The 25,784-nt window shown below is 33.2% G+C and overlaps 1 protein-coding gene across 2 annotated transcripts in view; it reads right to left on the bottom strand.

Annotated features, from left to right (window-relative positions):
• The window catches only part of SGTB (small glutamine rich tetratricopeptide repeat containing beta), a 38,480-nt gene that overhangs the window by 6,020 nt on the left and 6,676 nt on the right, over positions 1 to 25,784 (bottom strand). For both annotated transcript variants that reach the window (XM_036225723.1, XM_036225722.1), the window contains exons 3-6: positions 22,307 to 22,410; positions 18,985 to 19,054; positions 16,449 to 16,548; positions 5,543 to 5,647 (exon numbers count right to left, since the gene is read on the bottom strand). In XM_036225723.1, the coding sequence (XP_036081616.1) occupies positions 5,543 to 5,647; positions 16,449 to 16,548; positions 18,985 to 19,054; positions 22,307 to 22,410 (379 nt within the window). The remainder of the gene's footprint in view (positions 1 to 5,542; positions 5,648 to 16,448; positions 16,549 to 18,984; positions 19,055 to 22,306; positions 22,411 to 25,784) is intronic.

Here is a 25,784-nt window from a genome sequence, read left to right as displayed (position 1 = left end):
GACGTAAGTCACAATATTAATGTACCATAAAAATAAAAGAAGTTGTGGGGTATCAGCTGACAGGGGTATCACATGAATAAGACATGTTAATTATTAAATAGGTACAAATAGCATCCTTTACAACTCAAATAACACATTATCTCAGTCTAGAGTGAGTTATTAAATTTTTTATGTTTTCCTCTACATAGTTAGAATTTATTTATTGGAAAGTTACTTACGAACTAAACAATAATGGTATATATGGAGAGATAGTATTGAGGTTTTTTTTTATTTGCTCTAGGTTTGTTTTTAACAAATTACTCCAATTCTGTCTTGGTTGACTTAGCTCACAGACTTCTCTTCTCAATAAAATATAGTGCTTAACCACAGAAAAATTTCCAGACCCAAATTAGTTTTCTACTAGTCAACCATGAAAGATATTTCAATCAGAGTCCTCAATTAAATATTTATTCAAGCCTTATTGTGCACCAGGCACTATTTTAGATTCCTCAAGGAAAAAGGTAAAGTTCTTGAATTTAAGAGAATGTCATTCTACCCAGCAAAAACAAGCAGTAAATATGCAAATAAAAGAGTAATGTTAAAGAGAATGAATAGGGGAGCTGCTCAAAGGCAAACACATTGAAAAGACCTGAAAGATGAGAAGAAACAGTCATATGAAAATCAGGGCAAGAGCATTCTAAATAGAAACAGCAGTAAACACAAAGCCCCTGAGAATGATGCCAAGTTGGCATGCTTAAGGAACAGGATAAAGGATAATGAGGAGGGAGCACAGAAAATAAAGTATGGAAAGAGATTACAACAGGGAGTAATCAGATGCCAGATTATATAGGACCATGGTTTGGAGTCTGGAATTTATTCTGGTTGCAATGGGGTGACAAGATCCAATTTATCATTTACAAAAGCTCTCTTTAGCTTCTCTGCAGAGGATGGAGATAGGGGTGGGGGGCAGCAGGGGTGGAGAAAATGGAGGCAGGGAGACCAGTTAGGAAGTTATTACAGTATAGCCTAGGTAAGAGTTACTAATTTGGACTAAGGTTATAAACCAGATAGCAATCAGTGCTTGAATTCAAGATATAAGTAGAAACTAGAATTGACAGGACTTGCTGATCAATTATAGATGTGTCAGGTACAATAAGAATGATTTTTTTTTCATTTTTTAAAATTTATTCAAATTAGTTTCAAGTTTACAGTACATTGGTTAGACATCTATATAGTTCATAAAATGATCCCCCCAGTTACTCCCTCCCTCCCCTGGCCCTCCATCTAGCCATCATATTAATGCTAACTGCATTCCCTGTGCCCTGCTCCCCATCCCCGTGACTATCAACTACTAACTGTACTTCTTTAACTGAATGAAAGATGTTTTAACCTGAGCACTTGCAGGTGAATGATAGTAACATTTACTGAGATGGGAAAGATTTAAGAAGGGACTGAAAGTACTGTTTGGGACATGTTAAGTTTAAAATACCTATTAAATATATAAATGGAGATAAAAAGTTGAATATGAGTATGGCATTCAGACATATAACTTAAGACATATAGTAACTTAAGAGATCTATCAACATACAATTGATTCTCATTATTCAGAGTAGTTATGTTCTATAAAGCCACTGCAAACACTAATTAAGCAAATGCTAAACAATTGCTCCCAAGGGAAATATAAGGTTAGGTTCCCATGAGGCTCTGATCACATTTGTCAACCAATCAATAGATAACCTTGTTTTATGTGATTCTGCTTAAAGAAACCTTATTGAATACATAGTATTGATTCATTAGCATTGAACACACAGCCAACAGCACTTAATCATGGCTGAACAAACATCTAATGTGTATTTTTTCATAAGGCACATTACAGCCTTCTTGCACTTAAGAACACTGGAAATACTTCAGCCTACTTTTGGGTCCATTTTAAACAGGGGAAAAGGCACAAAAATGCATACATAGATATAGATATAGATATAGATATAGATATAGATATAGATATAGATATAGATATAGATATAGATATAGATATAGATATAGATATATAGATATAGATATAGATATAGACATAGACATAGATATAGATATAGATATGGATATATAGATATAGATATAGAAAGATAGATAGATAGATAGATAGATAGATAGATAGATAGATAGATAGCACTAAATAAACTGCAAAAATGACACTTGTTTCCACATGAGAGCTGAAACAAAAAGGCAGGTCATCACCTTATCAGACTTCAGCTGAAGTCTTGCACATCGGGTGACTCAAATTTTTCACTATACTGTGAATGAACACAAAAGCACAGCGAATATTGATTTGGGTGTTACAAAAAAAATTTAGCAAGTAGGTGAATTCATAAATACAGAATCCATGAATAAAGAATATCGACTATAAATGGAATTTATTTTTTAAGCATTTTATTTTATTAGTTTCAAGTATACAGTACATTGGTTAGACATATACTTTGTGAAATAATCCCCCCGATTGCTCTATCACCCCTCTGACTCTACACAGAGCCATTACATTACTGCTGACTACATTCCCAATGCCCACACATCCCATCCCTGTGACCATCTCTCAACTACTAATTTGTACTTCTTTAACCCTTCACCCTTTCTTTCAGACCCTCAATCCCCCACCCCTCTGGCTATCACCAGATTGTCCTCTATATTAGTTAGTGTGTTTTTCATTACTTTGTTCTTTTTGTTCCTTAGATTCTGCATATAAGTGAAATCATATGATATTTATCTTTCTCTTTCTGATTTATTTCGCTCAGCAAAATAACCTCTATATCCATCCATATCATTGAGAATGGTAGGATTTCATTTTTTATGGCTGAGTAATATTTCATTGTATATATAAACCATAACTTCTTTATCCAATCATCTGTTGATGGGCATTTAAGTTGTTTCCATGTCTTGGCTATTGTGAATAGTGCTGCCATGAACCGAGGGGTGCATAGACCTTTAAAAATTAGTATTTTGGTTTTCTTTGGGAAATACCTAGAAGTGCAATTGCTGGGTCAAAAGGTAGATCCATTTTTAATTTTTTGAGGAAGCTCAGACTGTTTTCCATAGTGACTGTACCAATTTGCAATCCCACCAACAGTGTTCCTTTTTCTCCACTTCCTTGCTAACACTTGTTTTTTGATTTATTAATGATAGCCATTCTGACAGGTGTGAGGTGATATCTCATTGTGCTTTTAATTTGTATTTCTCTGATGATTAGTGATCTTGAGCATCTTTTTATATGTCTATTGGCCATCTGTATTTCTTCTTGGGAGAAATATCTATTAAGGTCTTCTGCCCATTTTTTAATTGGATTGTGTGGTTTTTTGTTGTTGAGTGGTATGAGTTATTTATATATTTTAGATATTAACTCCTTATCAGATATATCATGAGAATATCTTTCTTTTCCCATTCAGTAGGTTGTCTTTTCATTTCGTTGATGGTTTCCTTTGCTGTGCAAAATCTTTTTAGTTTGATGTAGTCCCATTTATTTTTTCTCATTTTTCCCTTGCCCAAGGAGATATATCCAAAAAGAAGTTACTAGTAGCAATATTGAAGAATTTAATGCCCATGTCTTCTTCTAGAAATTTTACAGTTTCAGATTTTATATTTAAGTCTTTAATCCATTTTGAGTCTTTCTTGTATATGGTATAAGAAGGTGGTCCATGTTCATTTTTTTGCATTTACCTGTCCAGTTTTCCCAAAAGCATTTATTGAAGAGACTGTCTTTACCCATTGTTTATTCTTGCCTCCTTTGTCATATATTAAATGAGCATGTAGATATGGTTTATTTCTGGGCTCTTTATTCTGTTCCATTGATCAATGTATCTGTTTTCATGCTAGTATCATGCTGTTTTAATTAGTGTAGACTTGTAGTATACTTTGATATCAGGTAGTTTGATACCTCCAACTTTATTCTTCTTTCTCAATATTATGTGGCTATTTAGGATCTCTTATGATTATATAAAAATTTTTGGATTATTTGTTCTAGTTCTCTGAATAATACCATTGGTATTTTGATAGGAATTGCATTGAATCTATAGACTGCTTTGAGTAGAATGGCTATTTTAAAGATGTTGATTCTTCCTACCCATGAGCACGGTATATGCTTCCACTTATTTGTATCTTCTTCAATTTCTTTTTTCAATGACTTATTATTTTCTAAGAACAGGTCTTTCATCTCCTTGGTTAATTTGATTTCTAGGTATTTTATTGTTTTTGATGCAATTATAAATGGGGTTATTTTCTTAATTTCTCTTTATGAAAATTCATCATTGGTGTATAAAAATACAACTGATTTCTGAATATTAACTTTCTATCCTGCTACTTTACTGAATTCATTGATCAGTTCTAAAAGAATAGGGTTCTCTCTATATAGATAGTATCATGTCATCTGCAAATAAGAACAGTTTTACTTCTTCCTTTCCAATTTGAATACCTTTTATTTTCGGCTATAGATGGAATTTACAAGCATGGGACAAGATGAAATCAGAAGAGAGAATAGAGAGAAATGGGCAGCAGAGGAGAGGATATAGCCCTGAAGTACACCATGATTTAGAAATAGGAGATAAGGAAAAACCAATAGAGGAGACTAGGAAAGAACAGCCAGTGAAGTAAAAGGAAAATCTGGAAGCATGGTGTCACAGAAGCCCAAGAAATGAAGTTATTTCAAAAATAAGCTAAACATGCCAAATACTAAAGGCAGGTAAGGTGAAGATACAGAACTTAAGTTTGGCCTTGGCAAATATAGACAGCTGGTGACCTTGAGCGGAGCTCTCGGGTGAGTGATATAGACAAATGCCATATTAGAGTGTGCTGACAAGAGAAGAGGGATGATGAAGATGAGACAAGTATGGACAACTATCAAGGACTTTGTAGAAAAAGAGAAACTGAGAAATGATGTAGCTAGCTGAAAGAATGATCCAGGGGTTGGTTCTGCAAGACATTTTCACATGCAGTCATTAATACTATTAGAGACGGGAAAACATGTTGTAGAAGACAAAGGAGATGATTACAAGTGTAAAGTCCTGGAGAAGATACAAAGGGATGGGATCTAAAGCATAAATGAAGGCAGTAGTCTTAGATGAGAAACACTCCATTTTAACAGGAGAAAAAGCAGTCTATGCAGATACAAGTGAAGGCAGATTGGTGGATTTGGAAGTATGAAGATGAGGTACTTTTCTCCTAAATGCATCTATTTTCTCAATTAAGTAGAAGGCAATATCATCAGTTGAGCGTCACTATGGAGGGTGTAGTGAAATTTGAAGAGAGAAGAGTAGATGTGAAGCAATCACCTCATGAGATTTGTGGCCTTAAACATGAAGTGAGTCTACTCATTATGGCTATATGATTTTCTCCAACAACCAATCATTCATCATACAACTTATCATCTCTCTCCCAAGTCACAGAAGTTGCAGTCATTTCCTTCCTCAACATTATATTTATCTTCTTGTTAGTTGAGAGAATGTAATATTAAGCAGGAAATTCTAAGGCAAGCCATTAAGAATACCGTATCTGGTACAACTTGGTACTACTTTGAACTTACCCCATTCTCCCGTAGGCTTTGCTGTACTTTGAATCAATTGCTATTGCTTTTTCACAATCCTTTATTGCATCTGTGTAGTGACCTAATTTACTCTGAGCAGCAGCCCTAAGAAAAAAAGAAGAGGTTTTTATTATAAGCAGCCTTCGAGGTACTAATTTAGATTTTTAGATTCTAATACAACTTTATTTTCCTTGTCCCAATTTGTATATCAGTTCCAGTAAACATCTAAATCAAGCTAAGATAATTCTATAATTAAATGAAAAGAAAACTCAGAAACGAAATTCAGAGAAAATATGCAGGTTGCCTTTCACTGTTTGCTTTGCTATAAAAAAGACAAATAAATGAGTCATGCAACTGATCTACATATTTATTGCCTTTTTAATTTGGCCAAACTGAAAACTGAAAACACTAGGGATTACTAGGGAGGCATACAGAGTGAATGATTGCTGTGAATGGCTACGCAGAGTGTTGTGCTGCTATATGATCACTTTACTAGTAGGGTTAAGATCATCTAGCAAGTCTAAGTTGAAAAATACTATTTAACTATGTGCCTAAATCTGGCTGTAAATTAAAGATGCCAATGTACTTGACATACTTAGCATAGATTCCCAGAGCAATTAAAGACTATTTAATCCCTTCCAGGTGACCTCTAACAAAACTTTCCTGGAATAACTGGGACCTGACAGTATAATGAAGCCACTTACTAACCTTCCACACAATCCTGAGAGTAGATAACTCTGTTTCCCTATAGCAATGCTAACTTCAACCCTCAAGGCCATAGTAGATAAGTAGAATTTCTGTTCAACAAGTAATTCCTTCAAACTGATGAGTCCCAAAGTGTCTCCTGCCCTGCATCTCCCTACCACTCTATTCTTTCTTCTACAGACTAAATATTTCTACTTTATTCATCCATCTAATATATCTTTTAAGGGCTAGCTAATGCTATTCTTGGCATAATAATTGGAGCAGTAATCAAAATCATATTTCTGGCCTCAATTGTGCTAAGATTCCTGGGGGCAGGAGTTGCAGAGAGCTGGCAGGCTATAAAGAAAGGTGGTGATGAGTCCAGTTTTCTGTCAACCTTTCTTCTCAGCATGACTAAGATCACTACTTCCAAATTAAACAGAGTCTCCTTTGCTTCAGTTAAAAAAAAAAATTAATGTGAAAGTACAGGATTCAACAAACCTGTTCTGGTAGTTCATGTGAAAAGGAGGTATGGGTTTATTTGACTGAATACTCAATACAAACTAACAGGATGACAAAGATGACCATTAAAAGAAGAGATATAGAATGTATCACTTTGAAATAATTAGAAAGAAAAAAATGAAACAAAAATAACTCAATCAATACAATGAAGGCAGAGAGAGAGAGAGAGAACAGGAAGGAAAAGAAGTCAAAAAAGTAACAGCAGAAAACAACTCAAGTACACAAATAATCACAAAGTTGCCTAGATAAAAGTCAGATTCTCAAGTTGTATGCATAAGATATCACTTAAAATATAATCACACACAGGCTGGAGTTTAAAGGGCTAGGGAAAAAAATAATCTGGCGAACTAAAAACTAAGCAAAAGTAAGCTGGAGTAGAAACATTAATATCAGATATAAGTCAAAGAGCATTATTAGGGATAGAGAGTCATTATTTATAGATCATCCTTTTTAATTTAATTTTCAGGAAAATATTTACACGGCTCAGAAGTCAAACCTATATTAAAAGTCTCATCCTATGTAAGATTGGCGGGAATGGGGTAGATAGCATAGAAATGAGAATGAGATTTCAAAAAGGATGAAAAAACAAACTTTCAAACTGAATAACACAGAAACAAATGATCCTGTCTATCACAAAGAAAGAATTCAAGTTATTTTCAAGCACAGTATTCTGAGTATGTATCTTCAATGAGATGAATTCCAAGGACTGAATTCTCAAGTTTGCATAGCAGACTTAGTAGTGTTGTAATATTGATGTTGTAATACCAACTGAGGGATATTGAAGGTTAGAGCTAATGAGTGAATATACTGGTGGGATTGGAAAGCAAGGTTTTTGCCCTGGGAGAGAAGAGATACAAATGTAAAATGGGGAAAGTAAGGGAGATCTCTGTGACAGTGGAATGTGAATTGAAGGTATCTGTATAAATTGATGACTCTTCAAAACACTCTATTTCCTAGCTCTGTCCACTGAAAAGACCTAGAAGCAATAACACTTCAGTAGCAATGACCGTCTCATGCAACTAGATCTTGATTTCTAAATACCATCTCCATTAAAAAAAAAAAAATAGGGGATCCTTGTAGAAATAGCTAAGCCCACATCTAAGGCAAGAAAGCATAAAGCACATATGGGATGTTTTTTTGTCTTAGAAAGCAAGACTGTTCAAAACCAAACGAAGTTATATTAAAGCACACACAGCCAGTTTAAAGGAGCTCCCACTAGCCAATTATGGGATAATTTAAGTATGAAAATTATATAGTAATTTATTATAACACATTGACTAATGATGTATTTTTTTTTTAATTCATGAGTCCACAATTATACTCAAAAAAGTTGGGTGAGAGGGAAGGAAGAGGAAAGCGGAAAAAGAAAGAAAGCTCTTCTTTCCAGAAATAGATGAGGATATATATGTAAAGGAAATGGCAAAATTAAAAAATCATTTTGTAACCATCAATGTATCCAGGGAAAGATCATGAAAAGATGATAAAACACTGAATATAAGATTGCTGGAAAACAGGATATTCACATGATCTCACTCCACAGATTATTTTTAATTACAAAAGGAATAATAGAAATGGTGATCACTACCCTAAGATATCAAACTTAGAAACACCATTAATGGGACAGCCTGAAAATATGTGCCTCTTAATAAAATGCAATTTATGGTACACACAATCATGTACAAAGGTTTTATACCAAACTTTAACCTAAATTTAATCTGTGGAAGTAACACACAGATCTAGAATACAGCACATTCTAAAAGATCATTGGTCTGAACTCTTCAAAAAAGTCTATGTCATGAAAAACAATCAATCAAAAAAGGCAGAGATATTTTCTAGATGAAAAAAGACTAAAATGACATAGCAACATGCAATTCACGAACCTTGATTGGATTCTGGATCGAAGATATAGCTATAGAAGGTATTTGGGGGATAGTTGGAGAACTTCCCATATTAATGCTAATCTTACATGTGAATGGTATGATAGTTATGTGGAGTGTGTCCTTATTCTTAGGAGATATAACCTCAATAATTTGGGTCAGCAAGAAAATTATAATTGCCCACACACAAACATACACACACACACATACACACATACATACACACACCCATAGAAAAACAGAGAAAAAGAAATAAGGGGAAAAAATATGGCAGAATGTAAATTACTACTGACTCTAGGGTGCATGTATATGGGTCTTCATTGTATTACTCTTTCAGTAAGTTTAAGAAGGTTTTAAATACGTTAAATATATACATATATAACATGTCCCCCATGTGACTGCTTCACCACTAGAAGTCTTAAATTGAGGCAATTCTCCCTCTAAAATTCACTGAATCAATTCAACTCAAACCTCTGTTGAACACCTATAATGTGCTAAAACCTGAACTAAAAACCAAATATACAGACATGAGAAAATATATCTCTGCCTTCTAATCTTTCATTGTCTAATAGGGAAATAGATATGTAAATAAATAAATAGTATGATAAGTACAATAATAGTATCAAAAGAAGAGATAACAGAGAGAGGTGTGGTTAACCCTATGCAGAGTTGTCTAATAGAACTTTCTGTGCTAGAAAAGTTCTTTATCTGTGCTATCCAATACGATAGCCCCTAGCCGCATGTGACTAAAGAGTACTTGAAATAAGCTAGTGCAACTGAGGTACTGAATTGTTTATTTTATTAATTTTAATTTACACTTAAACAGCCATATGTGGCTAGGAGCTACCATATTGGGCAGCACAACTCCATAGGACATGGCTGGGAAGGGTAGAGGGGAATAGCGGTTGAAGAGAGAAGAAATGAAGAAAGTCTTCCTAAGAGAAGCAACGCCTAACAGGATCTTGAAGGATGACTAGCAATTAGATAAGGTAGAAATATTCTAGGCAGAGGAAGGAGTACATAAAAGCATAAAGAGATGTTCCAGCATGGTATTTTTAAGAAGTCAGTGAATTTCACATTACATGTGCATAGAGAGTAAAGAGGAATGAGGTAGGAAGAAAAGTAAAGATAATAAAGTAAAAGAAAAGAAAGAGTCTAAATTACAAAAGAGCTTATGCATCATACTGAGGTGCTTAAATTCAATCATGTAGGTATCTGGAACTAGAGAAGAAAGCAAGAGTAAGATGATTAATTTCATACTTTAGAAAGATCCTTTTGGCAGAAGATGAGTGGTAGTAAAAATAGAAACGGGACATCATTAGTTTAGCAAAAGTTAAGAACCTGGACTAAGGGAGTAGTGATGTAAAAGGAGGAGGGAACAAATGAGCTATTTTGAAGGTATGTGGAAAAGGAAACAGAAGAAGATGCCCTGGCTTCAGATACTGATAATAAAACAAGGAATAAAGCAGGGAGGATCAGACCCAGAGAAAAGAGTGGGCAGAAGGGAAGAGGATGACTGTTTCAATCTTGATAGTTTTAGCTTTAGATCACAAACTTTGAGCTAGAATAGAGACTTATTTGTGTGGCTCATAAAAGAAAGAGAGGGACTGAACCTCTGAGGCCACAAAAGGGAAGAGAAATCAGGCTACATTTGAATCTCTTATGAGATGAAGCCAAACATTCCAATGTCTGAACTGAATAACAATGTGGTCTGCTCTCTGCCCCTGCTGTCTGGTTATCAGGGCATAACTAATGAAATTCCAGTAGAACAACAGAGTTAAAAGTCACCATGTTTTCAGACAACTTCTTGCTTTCTTCAGCTTGTTGGAGCACGAGCATAAATATTAAATATAGAAAATAAGGCAGAAAAAAAAATCACAGGTACCTTACAATTCCCATACTATATATATTATGCATAAATAAATTACAGTGAAACCTGTTCCTGAAACTAGGAATTACATTGTTTTTGAAAGAAACAGATATTGAAAACCTAAGACTATGCTAGGGGCTTTATACACACACACGCGCACACACACACACACACACATGCACATATGCATATATATACATATATGTGTATATATGTAATACATATTTACATATATATGTAAATATATATATATTATTACTCCTCACAACTACCCTGTGAGGTGGTTAGTATATCTCTGTTTTACAAGTGAGAAAACTAAGGCTCAAAAGGTTAAGTGGCTGACCAATGACACATAGCTAAACTGAACTTTGACTCCAAGTTCAACAAACCAAGTTCAAATCCCAGTGAATCTAATGACTACATGGTGCTTATGGAAGTGAAAGAAAAAATACAAAATAATGTGATCTCTGCTCCCGTCTTTCTCAGAACCCCCACTGTTTTAGCATTCCTTGGTACAATGCCCTAATGATTCCTAATTTTGCCTTGTAAACTATACTCTCCAACCTAAAATGCTCTCCCCTCTCCTCTGTCTGTCCAAGTTCTACTTGTCCATCAAATCCAGCTCCAACTCAGATTCTTTCCATTATACTTGTTCTCTTTCCCGTAAATCTTCTATTCCATTCATTGCCTCAGTCATTCAACCATCCAACCATTTCAGAAACATGAGATTATTATGGGTAAAGTAATGTACTCAGCAATGAGATTGTACAAAAGAAATAAGAATACTATACTGTTTAGGGACAGAAGACATAGACAACTAATTAATTTAATGTGAAATGTCATTTCATATTATGAAGTACTTGAAAAGGTTTTAGACCTATACTCAATCATTTGTTGTTTTATGTATAAAGTGTTAATGTGAGTGCTTGATTACTTCAATATCACTAGAAATTTCTTATATTTCTTCTACAGTCCTCCTTGGATCCTGCAAAAATTGGGTGAACTCCTGTGAGGCACAGTGCCATAGGTACTATAGTAATAGTAATGGATTCTATATATAAATAGATACAAGATCCAGTTTCGGTCCTTTACCTGAAGAAATAAAATAAGTATGCCTTTAACTGTAAGATAAGGCAGAATATATGGTAAACTTATATAAATGTTACAAACTGTGGTAAGTGCTAGGAGTATAGATAAAAGCAAAAATAAGAAACAGGTTTTCAAGGAAAGACTAAGGTTTTCCTAGTGTCTAAGCTGAGTCTAAAACATCATTAGGATCCAAAATAGAAGACAAATGCTAGAAGAGAAAGACTCATGCTTACGAAATGTGACAACTGATCATTTCCTAATAAATAAAAGAGTGACTTCTGTGAAAAATAAACTTTGGTTCATCCTAGTGAGTTTAACGTGAACAATATTTTGATTAGCAATAAAACTATAAAAATTAATATCAAAAGGAAGATTTAGATCTGCAAGTCTGAGCTTCTAATTCTTGGCAGCTGACTGGCTAAGAAAAATAGCAGGGGGTAGTTGACAAGATTACAGGCTACTGATGTTTATAGCTAGAGCCTAAAAGAAATAATGTATATCAAATATACAAATTCAGTTTTCTAATTATTTAATATTAAATGCATGCTCTATTACTGAACCCAGGGAAAAAGATACTATTTAAATGCAAAAGAGATATACAATTATTGATTTCTTAACAATAATTAAGTGAAAAGCAAATGTATATATTTCCAAGAATCTCTTCTAATACAGTACTAATGCACTTATTATGAATGAACCTTATTAACGAACCTTAATCTCATTAAAAATAACTACTTTATTTAAGCTCAGATTTACCATACTCACAGTTAAAGTGCATGATTAATTGTGCTTTGCAAATAACCAATTTTGGGGTAAAATTTTATCTGGTCTTAACATTTTGTGACACTATTAAATGTATTTCAATATTTCATATGCTAAATTAAAATGTTAAATATATTCATCTAATTATATTGAATGACATTCGAATAAAACCACAGCTTGGGGAATTTATTCTCTCCAAATTATATGGATTTTTCTATTTTTCTGTGCTAGATTTTTAGACTGGATTAGTAAAGGGAATTTTTTTGTGAAGAAAGAAAATGTAGTGTTCCAGTATGGCCAACTAAATCCATATGAATCCAACTCTTACGCAAATTATAACTATAAATTAAAAAACAAAACAAAACAAAACATAAAAATAACTAAAATCAGCCCAGGTGACCATGAATAGGAAATGGTTAAGAAAACTGTGGTACATTCAAATAATAAAATACTACTGAGCAATAAAAAAAAAAAAAAAAAAAAAGAACCACCAATGATACATGCAACAACATGGCTTAATCTCAAAACCATTATGCTGAGCAAAAACGTGTCACACAAAAGAGTACATATTGTATGATTCCTTTTATATGAAATTCTAAATGAGAACAAACAATCTATGGTGGAAAAAAAAAAACAATGGTTGCCTCTGATAAGTGTTTTAGACAACTTACTCTAAAGATAGACAATTGACTCCTCCTGGTCAATATCTTGCTAGGGGTTTTGAGTTACATGGGTGTATGCATTTGTAAAACTCAGTAAAATTAGTTAAGATTTGTGCGTTTTACTGCATGTAAATTTTATCTCAAAAGAAAAAAATGTAAAATTTTGAACTCTAATGATTTGCATGCTAAAGTATTCAGGGGGAAAGTGTACTGATGGCTGCAATTTACCTTGAAACACATCAAAAATATGATGAATAATGAACAGAAAAGCACAGAAAGATGAATAAAAATGGGATATAGCAAATGTATTAAAATATTAGTGGCAAAATCTATGTATGAGTATTCACTGTAAACTTCAATTTTGAAAATTTTCATTTAAAATGTTACAAATAAAAAAAAGGGAAATGACACTAAATTAATTCAGAACAAGTCCTATCAAACTAACATTATTTCCTTTATATTTTAATAGGATTACCCCACCAATCTAGACAATTGACAACATATTTGGACCCAATAAATTTGTATTCTCTTTATATTCTGATCAAGACAAAAAAAAATAAAAATCTATCGGATTGCACAAATAATAATAGTAATAGCTACTGCAGTATACAACATTCTTTACTAGACACTTTCCTAGCATTTTATTTGTATTAACTATTTGATCTCTACAACAATCCTATCATGTAAATATTATTATCCACATTTTACCAATAAGAAAACTGAGGTATTGATATGTAATCTGCTTAAGGTCACATAGGTAGTAAGTGGCAGGGCCAGAAATTAGAATTCAAAGATCCCCAGCTCTTAACTACTTCCCTATGATTGCTCCTTCAGTTGACTTCAAAATTGACTTAAGCTGTGGATGGCAAAAGCACACATTCCTTCACAAATTATCCAAAGAGATTAAGAGGCATATAAATGAGAGACTGTAGCAAGATAAAATTCTACAAGAATAAGACAGGAGATCCTGCATTTGAATTCAGACAACCAAGTTTACCTCCAGTGACAACACTGGTACATAGCTGGTGTTTGGTAAGAAACTGTCAAACGAATGTATAATTGAATGATAGGATACAAAGAATGCGTGAAAAACAAAGACGGGTTTTAAAAAGCCAAAAGCACAATATAAATTTACTAAATCATGCTACAAAATGCCGATGTATAATTATGTTATCTGGGAGTAGGTTAAGTAAGAACCCTACAAGACAGTTTTGTTCAGACCAATGCCAGATATGCTTTGTTAGCTTCTAGGAAGTACACAGTAATAGATACAGGTGAACTGGAACAAGTTAAAAGCAAAAGTGTAAGACTTAAAGCTGTACTATCTGAGACATAACATTTAACATGGAGATAGGAACTCAAATAAATGTAATAGAAAACCTCAAAATGTCGGATACTGTGATAAAAAAAGAAGAAACATGCACATTCTGTAATTGCCCTTCAGAATAAAAATAAAGCTAACAGAAAGAAGCTACAGGAAATTCAGTGTGAATATAACGAAGATTGTTCCAACATATAAAACCACAAAAGAAAGGTACAGGAAGAAGAGATTATCTCAGAAGAGTATAAATACCCTAAACACGATAAGAATAGCTCTATGAAAGATTATACCAAATTAACTTAAAGTTCCCTTTCAAATCTAACAACTTGCTATATAATAGGTCATTTTTATAAGGCTCTGTTATAAAAAGCTTCAGACTGGTTAAAATATTCATATCAGTCACCAAAATAGGCTTGAAATGATAAAATTTAAATGTAAAGGAAAAAGTCTATGAATGTCAAGTCTATAAATGGGGAGAGCTTTAAGCCTAAAAACACCAGAGCAAAATTTAAAAAAAAAGAAAAACAGATTTTTCTATATGAATATTTTGAACTTTTACATATGAAAAACATTAAAAGGCAAACAATAAACTGTGTAATTAAGACAAAAGGATTATATCTTTAATATAGAGATATGCTGTCCAGTATAGTAGCCATGAGACACATGAAGCTATTTAAATTTAAATTAATGAATTTAAATTGATCTTAAATTAATTAAACATTAAAAATTTAGTTTATCAATTGCACTAGCCATATTTCAAGTGTTTAACAGCCACTGTGGCTAGTGGTTACTGTACTGGACAATTCAGATACAGAACATTTTCATCATGGCAGACAGTTGTATGGGAACTTTAATATTTCAAACAATAATTTAGTGCAGGGAATTTATTACATAGCTGATAGAAGAGCTGAGGTGCCAAATGGGGTTGTGCAACAATTCAGAGATTAGCAGGAAGTCATTATTCCCTAAAACAGATAAGTCTAGAACCCAACGTCGCCTGGCAAAATCTGGGACCATAGCATGTACCTTGGGTGGGAGCTGGAGACAAGGATAAGAAGCAACCCCTGCCGGATAAATACCCTGGTATAAAAAGGGAGGAAGAAATACCCCAACTTCTCTCTTCTTTCTGCCCTCTAACTTCCTGCCAGCACCTCCCATGGATGAACCCAGGCAAAACTCAGGTGACAAAGGAGCCTGAAAAATGCAGCCTATAGGGAGGGGTCAGACCCCTGTTAGAAAGGACAGAGCAGGGAAAGAAAGAAATAGTATAAGATCGAACAGGCTAAGTAAGGCCTAGCACAGGTATAAATAGATAATTTAAGGGGGCAAAAAACACAAATGGCCAACATTTTTGTCCAGCCTCACCAGTAATTAAGTATAAATTAGAATAATTACTATTAAAATAATAATATTAACAATAATAAATAATAATTCAAGTACTTAGTGCTGATAAGGGTGTAAAACAGGTAAAAAGAGATACACTCACTCATAGAAAAGAAATTAATTTTCAAAGTATTTCAAAGAAATGAATAATTTTGCACTATGCATCAATAATTTTCTAAATTTTTATATTTAGACCTCCTGAGTGCATTTCCAAGGACAAATCTTAAATCTAAAAAAAAAATTAGAAAATAATTTTAGACACAGAGATGTTCATTGCAGCTTTATAAAATTGAAAAAAGTGGACAACCTTGGTGTCTGGCAGTAGGTCAACAGTTAAGTAACTTAAGGTACATCTATCCATTTAGTAAAAAAACACTGTACACCAGCCACAATGGTAGACGCTGGAAATATTAAAAAGATTAAGAAGTAATAATAGACCAATTTATATGAATTTAAATAATGTTTATGAAGGATTTCAATAAAAGATTAAAATATGTTTATGATATGCCTGGTGAATAAAGCTGAATCTAAAATTAATTACACTTACAGCAAATAAAATATGCCAAAAGGTTTGTACCAGTAGGTACCCCTAGTGGTAAATTTATGAGATTATTGTTTTTGTTCTCTATACTTTTCTGAACTTTTGAAACTTTCTAAATAAATCAATTTTACAGTTCTTCAGAGCTATAAATACAAATGTTTTAAAACAAATAATGCCACAGTAGTGCCAGTTTACCTGTTGCAATAATAAACCGCATTATTTGGATCCAATTCTATTGCCTGTGTGTAACAATCTATTGCAGCAGCATAATTTTCTTCTTTCATATGGTTATTTCCTAAAATAATCAGTAAGTATAGTAAGTACAATATATAGGAAAAATATAAAGTCTGAAAGAAATTTTAATCACAGAAACTATAGTAATGTAAAGGTCAACAACATGATTTTTCAGTCACAGAGAAGATAAATTTTATATTGTACTATAGAGCTGATATTCCTTAGCCTTCGGTGTGTTTTACCAATGCAGAATATTAAAAAAATTAATGTCTGTAAATCTTATAAAATTCAGGTTTCAGTTAGTGAGTAAATGCACAACTGTAATTATTTCAAGGCAAAATCTAACTTCTTCTCACCTTCTTTGTTTTCATCTCCTTCCTTTTAGAGCGGTCCCACCCCGTCCCAGTACAAACCCTCCATAATCACCACCTCAGTCTAGACTTGGTCTTACACTCCTTCCCTGTCAAAATATACATCTGCTGAGCAACCAAGTCCTCAGGACTCTGCTGCGTGGGTAGCTGGTAAAGCTACTCATGCTAGTATGTTATTGACAGGTAATATTTTTATGTGCTATCCCTTCTATACATAGATTCTTTGTAGAAGGAGATTATGAAAGATTAATTTCTAGAAAGACAGAGTTTCAGACACCATGGCTAGTCTACAGGGTACTGATTTTCCAGAAGAGCATCTACAGATACACTGCAATAATTTCATGAGGTTAACAACTGGTCAGAAAAATAAGAGATTTCTTGAGGCTATCTTTCATATTCCATTAAGCAGAAGAAAGTTTCCTGCTCACTTCTAAGAACCAATGTTAAAAATTGAAAATTTTAAAACACTAGGATTAGGAGGAAGGATTTACATCTTGAAAGTCTCTATTATTCCTTCCAGTTGTCCCTAAACCAGAAGCTCTCTTATTAGTCTTATTTTTAAACAGATCATTAGCTACTTAATGAGAGAAGGAGGGTGCAGGGAACAGAATAGGAAGATTAAATTATGTGCAGGTAGATAAAAGCATCTAAAATCATAAAAAGTTACTGCAGATTGAAAATCAGAAATGAATACAAAGAGGAACTGCTAATGAATACAGTTTCTTTTGGGAGTAATAAAAATGTTCTATAATTATGGTGATGGCTGCACAATTATGAATAGACTAGAAACCAATGAATTTGTATACTTCAAAGGAGTAAATTGCATGGTATGAGAATTATAGCTCAATAAGGCTCTTTTTTAAAAGTTAAAAAATTTAATTTTTCTCCACACCCACCAAAAGAAATGAATATAAAAATTCTCAAGACAACTAAGAGGATTACATAGCTTTTATGATTGAGCACCTAGTCAACTATATTAGCCTAAGTACTTAAGTAGATTTGCTTCTTCCATGCAAAAAGATTTACATTATCTGGGTTATTGGAATTTCCTTGTTTCTCTTGGGTCTTTTTGTCTTGGGGTGGCATTTTTTTATTATTATTATCATTATTATTATTATTATTATTATTAAAACCTATTGTATGTCTTTTCCTGTAAATCACCTCAAATGTATAGATACATAATGTCTATATACATAATATATATATACATTTATATAGATAGATGAAAAAAGCTTCAATTAACAAAATATTTAATATTTAGAAATTTATAGAAATAGCATTGTACAGCACTTTATAGTACATGGTACTCTACTATAAAATTGTCTCCCTTAATTATTAAAACAACCCTATCAGATATGCCTATACCTCTGTGATAATCAGGGAATAACAACGATGACCCCTTCTTGGTTTCACGGGATCATACTGTACCTCTTCAGAAGCAAAACAAAACATACAAAAAATATTTGAAAGCAACCTTCCAGGAAGGTACTAGTTGGCTAGAAGACTTACTTTATTAACTTACTTCATTAACACAGATAAGTGTAACATGCAGCCCCGACATACTCTATGCTAGACAATTTATCATGGCCATTTGTTTTCACACGACAGTAACTTATGTATTAAAATTAAGAATGCTTCAATAGTCACTGTTAGAAATTTTAATGATGTAGTAACCAAATGTGCTAGATAATAAATACTTAAGTCAAATGCCATATATATGCATTAATAAATTTCAAAGAACTCAAAAACACTAAATATATGAAAGTTAAAATAATACTGAAAGTTATTTTCATCTTTTGATTAAGGATAAAAAAAAAAAATTGGGATCCTAGAGTATACAAGGCAAATATAGTTACAAATAATCACCCTTAAGTTACTTGTTTTGCAAGTTTTATGGATGACAGATCTGCTTCTCTTGAAGCAAGCCATGCCTATATTACCCACAAGTCGTTCTACATTTTCAGGCTTCTTCTCTATCACATTCATTTCTGTTTCACAAATGCCATATGAAATTGTGACAATCCAGACATGGCAGTGTGAACCAGAATCTTATTGATACACAAGAATCATTTTCTTCAGTTTCAGAAAGCTTTACTAAATAAGTAATTTTTCTATAAAATATTCACCTTCATCTTTTAATTGGTCAGCTTTTCCCACATCTTCGGGCACTGAGTTTGAGAGAGGCAGAATATCATTCTGAAATTAAATTAAATTAAAATTAATATATTTCCATTTAGCCACATTAGGAGTAACCACAGAGGACTATAAGTAAAGTAATAATGAATTATCCATGTTACCGAAAATCACCTGTAATTCCATGTTGTAAAATCTAATACCTAAATAATCATAGTGTTAGCAAAAAATACGAGGAAACTTATTTCATATACTTTTATTAGAAATATGAATATATATAATTTTTCTAGAAGGTAATGGGCCCCTGGGAATCAAAAAAAATTTTACTTTTTTCTCTATACCTAGAAATCCTTTATGAACAAAATATGGAATCAGTATACAAAGAATACTAATAGAAATATGTTCAAAGGATCATTTATATTAATGAAAATTTTGAAACATAATGTTTACTATCCTGAGAGATACCTACTAATTTACAGTTTACCAAAGAAAGCATTTATTATATGATTCTGTTATTTAAATATTGCACACACACATATACACATACATAGGTTGAAAAAAAAAGACTGGGAAGGTGTACACAAAAGGTTAACAGTAGTAATATTTGGAGGTAAAATTTTCAGTCTCTTCTTCATTACTGTCAGTATTGTCCAAAGTTTTTTAAACAATGTGCATATATTAATTTTATCAGAAGATAAAAGCAAAATAAAATTCCTGTTTTTAGCACGTACTATCATCCTCAAACTTCTTTTGCATTAATGCTGTTCAAACCAAAGGTGCTTGTGAACTAAATGAAAATTTAGAAATACCCTGAGTGACACTGAGAACACAGTGTATTTTTCCATTTCTGACAGATCTTTTTAAAAATTGTGTTGCTTTTAAATTTGACTCCGAAGTTCATAAATAAGTCTACAGTTTTCAAGAAAGCATAATTTGTAGCCAATATTTCTATGTACTGTATTTATAAAAAACCCATCTTTACCTTTCTTGACTAAAGTTTCAATAAACTTGATAGCTCTAACATTGGAAATATACTTTGCTGATTACATACAAATATTCACAAATACAAAATCACTGATAAAGTATATGAGTCCTGCTTATTTTTTTAAAAAGTCTTTCTCTACCAAATGGTTTTTCTAAACTTAAAAGTATTAGGATAAAAAACTATAGAATCAATTTCAGAACCTTTATAAGTAGAAGTCACTACTTAAAACTGACTATATAGTCTCTCAGGATGTAAGTGTACCTCAAAGATATATCACTGTCCTGCAGTACTTGCTTTTAGGGTTCCTTCTATTTCAACTCTTCTAACAAGCCTAAGCAGTTTGCGCATGAAAAAAAAAAGTGACTTTTGAGGGTCAGAAAAATGGCATATTGAAAAATGGATCATGAAAAGATATTGCATGATGGACTGATGGTATTGTGCTGAATAAAGTAAGTCAGATAAAGACAAATGCCATATGATTTCACATACATGTGGACACTAAACAACAAAATAAACAACAACAACAAAAACAGAAACAAATGCATAGATACAGAGAACATTTTGAGGGTTACTAAATGGGAAGTAGTTGGGGGTTCAATGAAAAAGGGCAAAAGGATTAAGAAGTACAAATGGATAGTTACAAAATAGTCATGGAGATATAAAGGGTAGCATAAGAAATATAGTCAATAATATTGTAATAAATATTTAAGGGGGCAGAGAAGTACTAGATTTATTGGGATGATCATTTTGTGAGTCATACAGATCTCCAATCACTATGCTATACAACTGAAATTAATATATTATTGTATGCCAATTATAATTGCAAAAACTCATTGAATTGTATACTTGTAAATATGAGCAACTAATTGTCTATTTCAATTAAGCTGAAAAAAAAGGAAGAAAAAAAGGATCATAATCCATGCTGTCTTCTAAATTCTTCTGAATTAGTTTAATAAAATTGCCAAATTCTTACAACTTTTAAATTGAATTTTCACATTAATTGAATGCACATGAGCAGCTCATAATGTAGAGACAAGTGTTATTTACTTTGCATAAAAGGAATAAATCCGTTTAGTATGTAAATTAGGGGGGAAAAACAGAAAAGCAGTATTCTAAAAATAAAATGACTGATATAACAACCAAATATACTTGGCGAGACAATTTCTTTAATTATGACAATCTTGATGCTGCTTCAGACAAGTTTTAGACTTTCCCTGCCCTACTGTGCTAACAAACACATATGTAATGAAGCCACAGCTGTTGAAAAGGACTACTAAAGGATTGATACCACAAATAATACTGTACAGATATACTATGGAGCCAGTTTCAAAAAACTATATTTTAAAAATAGTAAACAACAAATTTTAACAATTAAATACAATTAGAGAAAATAGCAAAAGGAAAAAAGAGCTTGTTTAAACAGTGTAAAAGTCAATTTGAACTTTCTGAGAGATAACAAAAGTTCTGATCTCTTCAGTACTAGGTACAGCAGTGACAGGAGCTAAATACTGAGTAAATCCAAGCACTGCCTCACGCACAGGCCTCTCTGGAATCTAGGTGTAAAGGTTGGCTTCAGCCATAGCCCTATCCAGCCACTGAAACGGGGTTCCCTAAGGAGGCCACAAGCCCAGACAATGAAAGAACCCCAGCAACCAAAAGAAGAAAGGGGGAATTCCCTGATAAGGAACACAGAGACATGCCACTGTCTCTTACCTCTTGTCATATAATGCAAATTCATCTGTTTGACAAATTAATGTATAGCTATGTAAAAAAAGAGGGAGCAGTTTACTGCCAAATTACTCATGAGATGCCAAATGTAATGTAAAAACACATGGGCGATCACTCTGGGGCCCTGAACTCATTAACCCTAAACTTATCCAATCTCACGGTCCATGTTTCCTGCAAAGGCCAGAAACCAGAAACCATGGAAACAGCCCTCAAGAGGAGGAATCATAAAGCTTGGGTTTCAGTCTTAGTTTTGCACATCAACCCTGAAACTCTCCCTGTTTTAAAGAGCCCAATCGATGGCCAAATTTAATGAAATCTGCTTCAAAATGACAATTCAATTCCTAATTAATCTATTTCTACAGGGTGATTTCCTAAATGTTAAAACTTATATAAGAGAAGGTGAGAGGATGAGAATAGCTACTAATACGAAAATCCTAAGCACAAGTTATATGTTAGATCCCAAATCATATCCACATGGACTATCTGCCTTAACCTCAGAAAGAAATTAGTTACTTATACGCCTAGCCCCTCAAATATTAACAATCCAACATACTATTGTAGTGATTCTTAAATCAGATAATGCGAAAACAATGGCAGCTTACCTTAAAGAAGGAATTTGTGAACATTTCTGTCAGAGGCTGTGAAACGGCCAGATGTGTATCTTCTGGGCTGATTTTAAAAACCGTCTCCAAGCACTGAATTGCAACTTGAAATAAATTTTAATAGTGGAAAAAAAAATTAGCAACCTAAAAAATGACACATTTAGAAATCTGTACACTTGCAATCTGTGGTAATTCAGCATTTATGATCACAGACTAGAAAACCAAATGGTTCAGCTGAATGGAGATTTCTGTTTATAGACCAGCTATTGAGGGAAGAAAACTTGATTTCTTATTCCTCACTTAAAGAAAAATGTTACCGAGAATATAATTTCTCAATATATATATATTACATTACATCATGTTCTTGTTGAAGAAAGTCACTGAGAGTAACTTACTCCCCAGTACCAATATCTGATTAACCACCAATGCCTGGAATAAAACTAAAAAATATTTATCTTTTATTTTTAAAGTGAGAAATAGAATTCTCAACATGAATAAAAATGGTAATAGAAACAATCTCCAGCACATAGGAAGTACTAAATATTAATCCTGGTATACTTACTTATGTGAAGATAGGTTGGCTTTTAAAAATTCATTCATGCATGAAAATTTACCAGGTACCCATGTGCAAGGTGCTATTCTAAGGTAGTAGAGATACAAACAGTTAACTAAAAAGACAAAAATCACTATCCATTTAATAATTAGATATAAGCTTACATTTACTAGAAGGAGGCAAACACAGTAAGTAAAATATATATCATGTTAAGTGGTGATAAGTGCCTCATCCACATTTGTATGGCTAGGATATAGACTGGGTGAGAAGACACAAGGGAGATTATGCTAGAAAGGAAGTCTGTAGGTGGATGACAAGGCGCCTTAAATAACATTATTTAAAGACGTGAATTTATGCAATGCGCAAATGGAGAGCCATTAGAGAATTTAGTTTAGGAGGATAACATAACTGGATTTGTGTTCAGAACTAAAAAACCTGGTAGGATTAGAGAGGGACGGAAGCTGAGGGAGAAAATGGAAGCAGAAAACCAGTAGGTTCCTACTTAAATGATCTAAACAAACAAGGAGTCTGAACTCGGGTGCTAACAGTGAAGAAAGCATGTTTCGTCCTCTCTGTAAGTACCCACTGAGGAGAACAGAGGCAGGGTTCTTATACTCGTAGTGCTTTTGTTTGAAAAGGAATTCTCTCCTTGCTCCACAAGATGAGAATGTAGCCAAAACCTCCCTTCCAGATGGTATAGAATATTCACTTACATTTGTGCATGTCTTTTAACAGATATATTATGTATTATTTGTGGCGCTGAGAAAATTATGTCATAGAAGAAACATTATTACTTTTACTATCCACAGAACAATTCTCAGAAAAAAGAACTGCATAAGCGGCTAAGTTACCAACTGCAAAAAGTCAAAGTGTCTTTTTAGAAAATAATCTGCTTACTTATCTTTCATTCTCTCCCTTTCTATTCCTGCCAAGCAGTTGTTCTTATACTTCAGTTGTACTTGCATTAAAAATATTGGGCCACAAGAAAATAGGATCTCATTGCCATTTAGATAGTTAATTACAATAACAATAATAATAAATAATGTATATGTATAGCAAATATTTATTCTTAATCACCATCTTTCTTCCAATATCAGATTAGTCATTTCCTTTCCTGTGCCATGTAGCTTATACATGTTCCCATTATTGTACTTATCATACTATATTATATGCACTTAAATTTCTGTTTCCCATATTAGACTGTCTCCTTGAATATAAAGCCTACATCTTATTCATCTTTGACTTTAATATAGTCTGGCAAATAGTAGATGCTCAATACATTTAATCTACTTCTTTGTTTATAGTGTAAGTAATAATTTAATTTCAGAAGAAATAAAAACAAAATTTGTGGAATAATTCTCTAAAAAAAAAAAAAAACCGTAATTCATAGCAACATGAAAGATGGCTAGAACCCAACCAGGCCCTTAATCAAAACCAGAGTATGACATTTCAGAGCTAAACACCAATGGAACACTGACTAAACACCATAAGCTAAACACTTATGGTAAAAAGTCCATATGGTGACTGTGAGGGATTTTTATATTTAATCTCACTGAGCAATCCAATCCAGCTACTTTATTTCTGCTGCTCCTAACCTTGGCACACACGCAACACAATCAAGTATCATTAAAGGAGGTGGCTGTTTTGTTTTGTTTTAAACACAATTGTTTGGGTTTTGTCAAAAACCACTTTACTAAAATATGGTTAATCAATAAAAAGCTGTACATATTTAATGTATACAACTCAATGAATTTGGGGATAAGTATAGATCCATGAAACCGTGACCAAAGATATCCATCACCTCCCAAAGTTTCTACTCACCCCTTTTTTATTGTGTGGGGGAGCAGTAGATAAGAACACTTAACGTAAGATCTAAACTCTCAGCAAAATTTAGCTATATGACACAGAATTGTTAGCTATAGGCACTGTGCTGAATAGTTGGTCTCCAGAACTTATTTTTGTTGCATAACTGAAACTTTGAACCCTTTGACCATGACCTCCCCATTTCCTCTTCTCTCCAGCCCCTGTCAACCACCATTCTATTCTTTGCTTCTATGAGTTTGACTATTTCAGATTCTACATATAAGTAAATACAATTTTTTGATAAGTAAACCTAGTTGCCAGAATGTTCATTCTGGTCTTCCTCAGTAACTCATGTTTAGAGACGCATATGGTTTAGTGAGCAAAGCCACCACTGCCTTAGAACTCAAGATTATCTCTTTATCATTATTAATCCAGCCACACAAAAAATAACCTGAGTACAATAATTTATCTTATTTTTACCTCAAGATTATGGTTTATGAAACAGGGATTATCACATTTGATCCTCCTTTCATGAGTCTATACTCAGGAATAAGTCATAAAAATCTAAAGAAATAGTATATGTATAATTACTGTTCTACTTTAACACTAAATAATATGTCCATTTGATACTGATGAGGAGGACAAGTGAAGAATCTCTTCAATAATACCATGTCCCATCTGTACAGTACATTATTCAAAAGTTTTCATATGTATGTACCTGCCATCGCTGATTCTAGGTCTCTTAACAAATCCCTTAGATGGAGAAAGGGCAGATAGCTCCACCCAATAAACTTAGAAACTAAGATACAGACCAATTAACTGATATGCCCAGAATCACTTGATTCAATTCATCAAATCAATATTTATTGGGCACCTACCATGTATTGGATACTTTTCTAGACGCTTTGGACACACCAGTGAATATAACAAAAAAGTCTCTGACCTTTGGGGGCTGACATTCTAGTGGTGGATGGAGAGGTAGACTATAAACAATAAACACGTAGAACAGTGCAAGGAGGATGGGAGTGTGGGGAGTAGAGCAGGCAAGCAGGCTGCGATTAAATAGAGTGTTCAGGGTATGCCTCATTCAGAAAAGAGATTTGACAAAGACCCGAAGGAGAT

Source organism: Rousettus aegyptiacus, unplaced genomic scaffold, assembly GCF_014176215.1.
Source record: "Rousettus aegyptiacus isolate mRouAeg1 unplaced genomic scaffold, mRouAeg1.p scaffold_m13_p_8, whole genome shotgun sequence".
Classification (NCBI taxonomy): domain Eukaryota; kingdom Metazoa; phylum Chordata; class Mammalia; order Chiroptera; family Pteropodidae; genus Rousettus; species Rousettus aegyptiacus.
The sequence above is the reverse complement of the archived record's forward strand: the minus strand, read 5'-3'. Positions and strand labels throughout refer to the sequence as shown.